The 10,290-nt window shown below is 51.3% G+C and overlaps 1 protein-coding gene across 1 annotated transcript in view; it reads right to left on the reverse strand.

Annotated features, from left to right (window-relative positions):
* The window catches only part of VSTM2L (V-set and transmembrane domain containing 2 like), an 89,099-nt gene extending 82,883 nt beyond the window's left edge, over positions 1-6,216 (reverse strand). Inside the window, exon 1 of the mRNA XM_035124311.2 lies at positions 6,050-6,216. Within this exon, the coding sequence (XP_034980202.1) occupies positions 6,050-6,161 (112 nt within the window). The 5' untranslated portion in view covers positions 6,162-6,216. The remainder of the gene's footprint in view (positions 1-6,049) is intronic.
* Between the last annotated feature and the right edge of the window lie 4,074 nt (positions 6,217-10,290).

Genomic DNA, 10,290 nt, shown 5'->3' on the forward strand with positions numbered 1-10,290 from the left:
TGGCTTAATCCTACTCCCAAGAAGGACAAGGTCAGTGCTATGCCAATCTCCACCTGGCCCCAATAACTTTGTCAAGTTAAATCACCATGTTTTATTCCCTTCTAATGACACCTTGGTGTGTAGACTGAGCAAGTCAAGAATTCCGATGAAAGCAGAGAAGTGATCTTTGCAATACAGTCCCTTGCATGGTGTTGGGCGACCAGCTTCTGTGATCCACAAAGCTACTGAGACCTGCAGCCCAACTAACCCAGAGCAAAGCCCCTTCCTCAATCTCCTGGGCAAAAAAGAGGTGCCTGCCCTAACGCTTTCCCACAGGACCTAACCCAAGCTGGACCTGCACCCAACAGCATTTTGGAAACGAGTTCCTGGGGAGTTTTCAGAAAGCAGATGCGCCGCTTTCAGAGTGGGCCTCCCAAGCTGTTTGGGGCAGCTCAGCTCAGCTTGAACCCTGCAACAATTTCCTCAAAGCATTTGCATAAATCCACAGGGAACTTGAGCCTGAGAGATGCAATACACCCTCTGGCCATTTGCAGCAGTGGAGCTGCAAAGCAGTGAAATATCAAGCAGCTAGTCCTGGAGGTGTAGGGAGGAGGGTGCCTGGTCCCCACTGGCAAGGGAAGTCCCTCCTGCAAGAGGTTGTGGGCTTCAGGCAGGGGTGAGGAACAGCTTGACTACAGCTCCCATCACCCCCAATGATCAGCCACACCGACTGGGGCTGATGCGAGTTGGAGTCCTATGATATTAGGAGAGCCACAGACTCTGCCATCCCGGGCTTAAAGAGTTTCAGCTTTATGGTTTTCCTTCTGGGAGCACCCTGGCCTCTCTTTTGCAGCCTTATAGTGCTATTGTTGTGTTTGGGGCAACCCTGTCAGATGGACCAGGTAACTACTACTACTACTACTACTACTACTACTACTACTACTACTACTACGATAGCCATCTTTAAATATCTCAATGGTTGTCACATGGAAGAGAGAACAAGCTTGTTTTTTCTCCTGCTCTCGAACCAATCACTTCAACTTATAAGAAAGGAGATTCTGACTAAATATCAAGGAAAACTTTCTGACAGCAAGAGCTGTTTGACAATGGAACAGAATCCTTTGGGAGGCTGTGGACTCTCCTTCCTTGGAGGTTTTTAAGCAGAGGTTGGATGACCACCTGTCAGGGATTCTTTAGCTGTGATTCCTGCATTGCTGGGGGTTGGACTGGATGACCCTTGGGAATCCTTCCCAACTCTACAATTCTATGGTTCTATTACTGGAATAGTAACTGAGCCACCTGCTGGTGCATGTCAGGAATCAGGCCCTCCCTGCCCACAAGACTTCATTTGGGTCTGGCTCACCCAGTTTCTTCCTGCTTTCTGTTACAGCAGCTGCCATGAGGTTGGTCAGCAGCTCCCACTGGGCTTCCGCTCTTTGCTCCCTGCTGCTCTTTGGCTCAGAACATAGGGAGCTGCTTTATACTGAGTGAGAGAACCAGTATAACATGGTCTGAGTAAGTCCATCTAGCCCAGTCCTGTCTACACTGGCTGAGAGCAGCTCTCTGGAAGCAGAGTTTTCTCCCAGCCCTTCCTAGAGAGGGCAGCAAGGATTGACCCTGGCGCCTTCTGTGTGCAAAGGAGATGCTCTGCCACTGAACTACCGGTATGGCTTCTTCTGTTTCAACCCTTCCCAGGCTATGTGCAACCAGCATTTTATTCCAGAATCAATTGAGACGGAGCACTCTCCCCCCCCCCCCCCGAACCTAAATCTATTGCATTTTTCTTGCCCTCGAAAGGTGCTTCTTGAGAAGCTGGTTTCGTTCTGAAAACAAAAGCTCACTGCAGACTGATTCTGCATTACCCTGTACTGCATCCATTTGAAAACACATGTAGGTGGTCCAAGAAATGCAGGGAAGGGGGCATATCCACACCTCCCCAATGACGCTGTGGGTGGTCATATAGGAAGATCATAATCTCCACTTCCTTCTTCATAAACCTGGAGCACGTGCAGAAAGGAAAAGGCACAGAGAGCCTAGTCAAGGGGAGGCTTTTCAAATGTGTATCAGGGAACCCCCACACACCCTTGTGGATGGCAGGATCCATGATTATGTTTGTCATTCATCACCTGTCCTTCACCCAAAGGTCCCAGGGTGGTTTGCAGCATTAAAATACAATATTAAAAGCCATTTGAAACAGCTTAAAATCGTACAATGTGGCGCTGTGGGCTAAACAGCGATGGGGTGAGCTCCCGTTGCTCGGTCCCAGCTCCTCCCAACCTAGCAGTTTGAAAGCACGTCAAAGTGCAAGTAGATAAATAGGTACCGCTCTAAGCGGGAAGGTAAACGGTGTTTCCGTGTGCTACTCTGGTTCGCCAGAAGTGGCTTTGTTATGCTGGCCACATGACCTGGAAGCTGTACGCTGGCTCCCTTGGCCAATAACGCGAGATGAGCGCCGCAACCCCAGAGTCGGTCACGACTGGACCTAATGGTCAAGGGTCCCTTTACCTTTACCTTTAAAAACATATATCTCAAGGGTCAAAAGCTAGCAGGGAAGATGTGCACGAATGATTCCGGATGGAGAAAACACATGTTTTTGTGTGTGCTACAAAAGGGTTAGCATGTTTGTAGCCCTAAACTCACACCCTTCCTGATCCCACCATGCCTGTTGGGCTTCAGTCTTCCTCCGTTTCCACACGGTGTCCTCTATCTGCTGGACTTGTGTGGTGCCTGGAATAGGTTCATGCAATCTCCACCAACATACACATTCAAGGGTTTGTTTGGTTGTGTTTTTTTTTACCTCCTCCTGTGAGACTCTCTTCACAGGTTTGCCTGTGACTGCCTGAGCAATCCCTCATGATGGGGGAGCTGCCTGAGCAAACCCACCCCCCTTTGGTTCCGCCAGGCTTTTGCTTGAGTCCAGTTCAGAGAAGGTGTCACGATTACAACCAGAAGGAGGTGTCAGTGGTGGGGAATAGCCAGTCTCCTTTCTGCCCCTGTCTTCTTTTCAATACGTCACCACCAGCTCTGTGGTTCATGCTCCTTGCTTTCCAGGGAGTTATTGTGGCCTCCGCCTCCTCCGCCTCCCCATCTCGCTGTGCCAGGAGGAAGCTGTTCCAGCAAGTAATGAAATGGCCAATCTCCAATCTGCTAAACAGCCATTGATACCAGTTCCTTGCAAGCTGCACTTTCCTCAAATTGGTATTCACCTACTGATCGCGAGTGGCTTATTATACACGACCCACTTACTCACTGCTCCTCACCCTCGTTAATAAAGGCTTTTGGTTGTGATTAAGTGAGTTGCTGCAGAACTACTCTTGGTCGCAGGCTCTGCAATACTGGGGCTCTCGCTGCTTCCCCGCTTTACAAGAAACAAAACACGGCAAGCCCTAACAAATGGGTCTCTGACTCTTCTGGACTCAGGAAAGGCAGACTGGTTCATAGAGCATGCTGGTCAAGCCGAGGAGGAATTGCTGCACCCAGGAAGCTGCCTGGGTCCTGCTCCCTAATGGGCGCAACATTGAAATCCTTCCCCTCCTTCCCCTCTGCCCAAGCCTCACACCACTGCACAGCCAGATATACAATGCAATCCGGTCCAGTCCCTGCCTTGCAACAGGGTGATATTAAACTTCCAGGACATTTCTGCACCAGAGGTCAGTGAGAGCAGCCAGCTCTGTCCCCAGAAGGGTAAGTTGACTAACTCCCCCAGCCCCATCAGTTGCTAACACAGCTTGCACCTCTTCCCCTTGCCAGAAACTGGTTCCCTGGGCAAATGGAGGGGGAGGAGTGAAGAAGCGTTATGGAAGGCAAGGGGAAAGAAGCAAGGTGATGGAAACGCTTCCCCAAACACTGCCAGCTCAAACTGCTTCCTCTCCTCCAGGGGTGTATCTGGTTGCCACCACATCCATGGGTGGGGGGTTTCCTTTCTATATAGGGTTCCCCTTGCTTGTTCAGCTTGTTCTGGTACCTGGTTTATTTATCTTAAGGCACTCAGCTCATTTGCTGTTCTCAAAGAGGACGCCAGCCTCTTCCTTCTCCCCCAGCTTCTCTCCTGCATTTGTGCCCAAGCTCATCCTAACCTTAACCCCAGCTCCAAAAAGTCCTACATGCTTTCTAGGAGGTCTTTGGACTTTAGCAAGCCTGTGAAGGAAGGGAGTTGTGCCGTTCTGAAATCTCCAGCCCCAGCCCCAGCTGGCACTGCACCAGGGTGGGTGGAAGGATCTGACCAAGGATCCCTGTAATCCAGAGCCTCCCATCCAATAGCAACCAGCTTAATAATAATAATAATAATAATAATAATAATTTATTTGTACCCCGTCCTTGTGGCTAGGTTTTCCCAGCCACTCTGGATGGCTTCCAACAAAGATTAAAAATACATTGAAATGTCACACATAAAAAAACTTTCCTAAACAGGGCCTTCAAGGAAGCTCACAAGCTGGCCACAACACAGGATATTCCTGCCTCCTCCTCCTCCTCTGCTATCTGAGAGTTTTAAGGAAGGCCATTGTGGTGTTGCCTGTTCAAGGCTATTGTCTGGAGACCCTCTATGCCTTCTCCTGCCACCACACTGCTTGCAGTCAGCTAAGACAGGCTCCTGCCCTGCTGAAGAAAGTTCAGGGTGCCCCCTTGGCAGTTTCTCTGGGACCAAAACACCCAGGAGGGCACCCAGGTTTTTTTAAAGCATCCTGAGCAGCCAGGGTACCTCAGGCTGCTTTACAAGGGGATGCTCTAACTCCACCTGAGTTCTTGGGTGTCGGAAAACAGGGCTAAGAGCAGGAAAGAGCTAATCTGGGCAGGAGCACCCTTGGAGATGGGGGACGGGGGCTCTACTGGGATTCCAGGTAAGGGTGACATCCCCAGCCCTGTGTAGATACTCCTTCAGGGACTGCTTTGGAAGCAGGTGCTTCCCACTTTCCACAGGTAAGGCCCACCATCTCCACCCTGCTGACTCCCTATGGACAGCAACTATTTATCACAACATCCTGGAATTGCAGAGTGGGAGAGGACCCAAAGGGTCGTCTAGTCCAACCCCCTGCAATGTGGACCAAGTTTGTGGCCACAACTGGGGCAGAGAGGACGGAAGGACGCCCTACAGTGAAACTCCAGAAGTTAGAAATAATCTCTGTGCCTGTGTATATGCAGTGTGCGTGCCCCCCCATATATTCGGTTTTGTGCACACATCCAGCCCAGATGTGAAGTTTCTGACTCTTCCGTATGCTTAACTGGGGGCTCTCCCCCCCCTCCAACAGCCACGCAGCCTCTCTTCCTCCCATACATCTCCTGCTCTGCTGTGCCAAACTGGAGAGCGGTTTCCCTTGGGAGGGGTCTCCTAGCCTTCCTTCCAAACAAATGGTGGGATTTCGAGGAAAGACCCCCACCCACCGCATAAAAAAAAGTTCTCTTCCAAACTTGCGCATATCATGCCTCCTGTACCGAATCGCCAGGACTGATTCTGCCTCCCTTTCGTTGACAGAAAAGAGGTTGACTCGACCTCCCCGCCGCCAGCCCAGCCCTCACAATCGCTTTGCCGCTTACAAACAACCAAGTCCGGGTCTCTCTCTCTCTCTACCCCCCCCCCCAATCAACGCCCCGCAAACTGGCAAAAATTATATCGCCTCCACTTCTCAATCCACAACCGGAGGAGTAGCAATTTCCACCCCGAGCAGTTAAAAATGGGGGGTGGGCTGGTCGTAGACAGCAATAGGAGGAGGACCACATTCTGCCTCGCGGTCCCAATTTGGGCAGAGGTACGATTCTGCCCGGACGCCAGGGGGTGCCCGTTGCCACCGCTCCCGGAGAAACCCTATTCGGACTCTGCGCCAACGCTCCGGACTTGCCCCCTCCACCGGCAGCAACTAACACGGGGTAACTAACAAGCCACCCATGAAAAAATTTGGAGGGAGGGGTACGACTTTGTGCCCTACAAAGCTGGGTGTGGGTGGGTGTTTAAAGGGGGGGTCGCAAAGCGGACTATGCGGAGCGAAAAGATACTGAGCAGTTGATCATTTGCTGCGGGGGCACCCATAGGACCCGCCCCACCCTGCGGCTCAGCACCCCCGCCCGGTCCACTCACCGTTGCCCGAGATCTGGTTCTCCCACTGCGGGGGCCGCGAGGAGGCTCCGAGCTGCAGGTAGAGTCCCACGGAGTGGCAAAGGGCCAGGGTCAGGCCGAAGGCGCCCCCCATCTTCTTCGTCGTCCTCCTCCTCCTCCCCTCCGTCCGTCCGTCCGCCGCCCGTCTCACATCAGGGAGGGCCAGAAGCAGCCGGCGGCTCCCGCCCGATCCGTCGCCCCGGCCGCTGCTCCGGGTGGTGCTGAAGCCGCGGAGAAAGATGCTGAGCCGCCGCCGCCGCTGCCTCGCCCCGTCCCGCTCGCCTCCTTCTCCTCCTCTTCCTTCTCCTCCTCAGCTCCGCTCTGCCAGCCGAAGACTGCGGGACTCTTCCCTACGGCGGAGGGCGCCACAGTGCAGCGGCTGCCGCGCGCCTCGCTCTCTCGCACGCTCACTCGCTCGCTCTGCCGTCCGGCGGAGGGATCCGGCCGAGGGCTTGATTGATCGGCAAAGTTTCTCCAAGGGGATCGGTTTTAAAACCGCGACGGCGCGTCCCTTGCCTGGGGGGTGGGGGTGGGGAGAGACAGGCACCGTCTTGCAAAATTGGATGTGGGGGCGCGGAAGAGACCCGCAGCTCCCCAGAACAGGCGGCGGTTTTCTCCGCCTTCTATTCTTCTTGGGGTGGGTGGGGGGCAGTAAAGATGCTTGACTTTTGCAAAATAAAAGGGGCACCTAAGATTAGGGTGTGCACGTCTCATGTATTTAAACCCGTGAAATTTAGTTCGGCAGCGATTCTACTATTGCCTCCCCCACCCACTTCAATACCTAAAAAGTGGGGTGGGGGGCATCACATTTTTTTTCTGGTGACAGAGCTGGGGAGGGTCTGTTCAAGCCCACCTAAGACCCCAGTCCTTATCCCCTTCGCTCCATCTCGCCCGCCTCAATCCTTTTCAGAACATGCATCGGCGTGGAGGATTGACCTGACGTTGGTGGACAGGAGGTGAAGTGCGAGAGGGGGGCAGCTGAATGCCCCCCTCGCCCTCCCCAGCTGCCTACAAGGCGCCCCACCTTCACTAAAGAATCAGACTCTGTGGTGCTGTATCTCTTCGAGACACGCCCGGGAAGTGGATTAGATCTCTCCCGCTTTATTTATCACCATATATAATTTATGGTGTTATTTTTAACAGGAACGCGCCTGCCTGCCTTGAGAACAAAGCGCATTTCTTTGCAAGCTCGTGCATTCCTGAGCTTGGAGACGGTGACTCATCCTGTCCCCCTATTCCCTAACAATTGGGAAATGCCCTGCACTGTTGTTTGCAAGGGGACCTGGCCTTGTCGCTTGTCAGCACCCAGAGATCAGGAGGTGGCCCGGAGCACAGCGAAGTGCAGCTGCAAGCCGCTTCAGCACCGGCACGCGGACAGCTCCCGCAGCGCTAGCGCCAGTGGCCAAGGAGGGGGACTTTCAGCACCATGTCTGTGGACAGCGCTCGATTGGCTTCAGCACCTGAGCGGAGGGACAGCGCCCCCCCCCAAGATTGGAATTCCTTTCCAGATTTGGGGCAACTTTAGGGTCTATTCAAGATGTCAGGCCGATGGACTAAGTAGGCCCCTGAGAAGAGGGCAGCAGAGGTCTGTCACTACGTGTCCAGTTCTTAAGCCACTCTGGGACTGTTGTTGTTGTTGTTGTTGTTGTTGTTGTTGTTGTTGTTGTTGTTGTTGTTGTTGTTGTTGTTGTTGATTTATTGTGTTTACATTGTGTTTACATACCACCCTTTTTTTCTCCAAAGGAACTCAAGGGGGCGTACATGGTTCTCTCCTCTTCCTCATTCAATCCCCACAGCGACCCTGTAAGGTAGGTTAGGCAGAGAGGCAGTGACTGGCCCAAGGTCACCCAGTGAGCTTCATGGTGGTCTGGTGGGGTATTTGTACCCTCATCTCCCAGGTCCTGGTCTGAAACCCTAACCCAGGTGTCCCCAAACTAAGGCCCAGGGGCCGGATGTGGCCCAATCGCCTTCTAAATCCGGCCCGTGGACGGTCCGGGAATCAGCATGTTTTTACATGAGTAGAATGTGTCCTTTTATTTAAAATGCATCTCTGGGTTATTTGTGGGGCCTGCCTGGTGTTGTTACATAAGTAGAATGTGTCCTTTTATTTAAAATGCATTTCTGCGTTATTTGTGGGGCATAGGAATTCATTCAGATTTTTTTTCAAAATATAGTCCGGCCCCCCACAAGGTATGAGGTATAGTGGACCGGCCCCCTGCTTAAAAAGTTTGCTGACCCCTGCCCTAACCACTACACCACACTGGCTCTAAGTCTAGCTATGGAAAGCCTCAGCCCTCACTTGGTCCTCAGGTGACAAGGTCAATGCAAAAGTTAAGTTCTCTCTGGAACTGTGTGAATAATCAGTCTTCCCTGGTGTGGTCCTTGACACAGCACTGCAGTGACTCAACCCAACTCCTTAAAGTTTTCTGGAAAGCGGTAAGATAGAAGACCTCTGCACAGTGCCAGATTTGTGGGAATGAGTCAATATTGGGACAATGCCACTGGGTTCACACTGACCAAGTAGATTAGGAATATTCTGAAGAATCTCTCTATGCATCACCACAGGAACAGGTGGAGAAAACCTTCACTGGAGGTTTTTAAAGAGGTTGGATGGCTTTCTGTCAGGGATTCTTTAGCTCTGATTCCTGTATTGCAGGGGGTTGGACTAGATGACCCTTGGCATCCCTTCCACCCCTACATTTCTATGATTCAGCAAATAAAGTGCTGGAGAAGGGCTGCAGCTCAGGAGCAGCACATGATCGCATGTGATTGTATGCAAAAGGACTCCAGAATCCTCAGGTAAAAGTCTGCAGAGAACCTCACCAAGTCCTCTTTGAGAAGGAAAATGTATCACCAGCCCCCTAGCTTTGAGACATGGGTCTGATCTATAAAATGAGGCATCTGAAATCCCTGCTACACTGGCTCACCAGTCCACAAAGGTTACCTGTTCTTCTAGAGATCCCCAGCTGAAGAGGCCATGAACACAATGTGAGGCAGCACCATGCTACACCACAGTGTGCAGCCCCAATCCAGAGCATCTTCACCTTCACATGCATGTCCTTCAGCTAGGGAAGGGAAGGGCAACGCGCCAACAGTAAGTTGGGCATCAGCTGTGCTTGGGATATATACAGACATCTGTCCTTGGTCAGAACACAGTTGCTCCAGGTAGAGCTACCCCAGGTCACCTTCCTTGTATCTCCTTTATGCATCAACCTGGCCCTCTGCTTGCCACCTCTGCTGCCCCGATTGACTATTAAAAGCTCTCCGTGATGGTGATGAACCCACAGGGACACAAGAATAGCTATGTTTGATCAGGCCAGAACTTCCTTTGCACAGTGGCCAACCAGATGCCCATAGGAAGCCTGCAAACGTTCTCTTGTCCTGAGGTTTCCAGCAACTGCTATTCAGAAGTGAAGCTCCAACAGGTTGACTGTGACCCCAAGGGCACACCTTTCCATTGTCTCCTGTGACAGATGGATGCCAACTTAGTGAAGGTAGATAGAACAGAGTGTTCATGGTTAGTAGCCACTGGCAACTCATTAATGTGTATAATTCTCTTTTAAAGCCATCCAAGTTGGTGGCCATCACTGCCTCTCGAGGGAGCAAATGCCATAGTTTAACTGTGCAATGCATGGGTTCCTTTTTTCAGTCCTAAATCTTCCGTGAGTTCTATTGTTATGAGAGAGGAGGAAAAACATTTATCTATTCACTTTCTCCATGTCTTGAACAACTTTAAAAACTTCTCTTACTGGCCTTTTCTCTAAGCTAAAAATCTCCAAATACTGCAACACTTCTTCATATGGGAATCATTCTATCCCCTTGATCATTTTGGTGTCCCTTTTCTGAAACTTTTAAAATTGTACCTTCTTGAGGTGAGGCGACCAGAACGATGCAGAGTGTTCCAAATGTGGGCACACCATAGATTTGTTTAATGTAATTATGTTATCAACAGCTTTATTTTCAATTCCTTCCCTAAGAATCCCCCCTTTTTTACAGCTGCCACACACTGGGTCATCTTCACTGACCTGTCTCCTACGGTATGACCTCCAGGTCTTGTTCCTGGTCCATGCCTGCCAGTTCAGACTCCAGGAGTGTCTATGTAAAATTAGGACCTTTCCCGCAAACAGGCATCATTTTACACTTGTTTACATTTAATTGCATTCACCATTTTACTGTCCACTCATTCAGTTTGGAGAAGTCCTTTGGGAGCAGTTCACAACCCC

This window comes from Zootoca vivipara, chromosome 7 (assembly GCF_963506605.1).
Source record: "Zootoca vivipara chromosome 7, rZooViv1.1, whole genome shotgun sequence".
NCBI classification, from domain to species: Eukaryota; Metazoa; Chordata; class Lepidosauria; order Squamata; family Lacertidae; genus Zootoca; species Zootoca vivipara.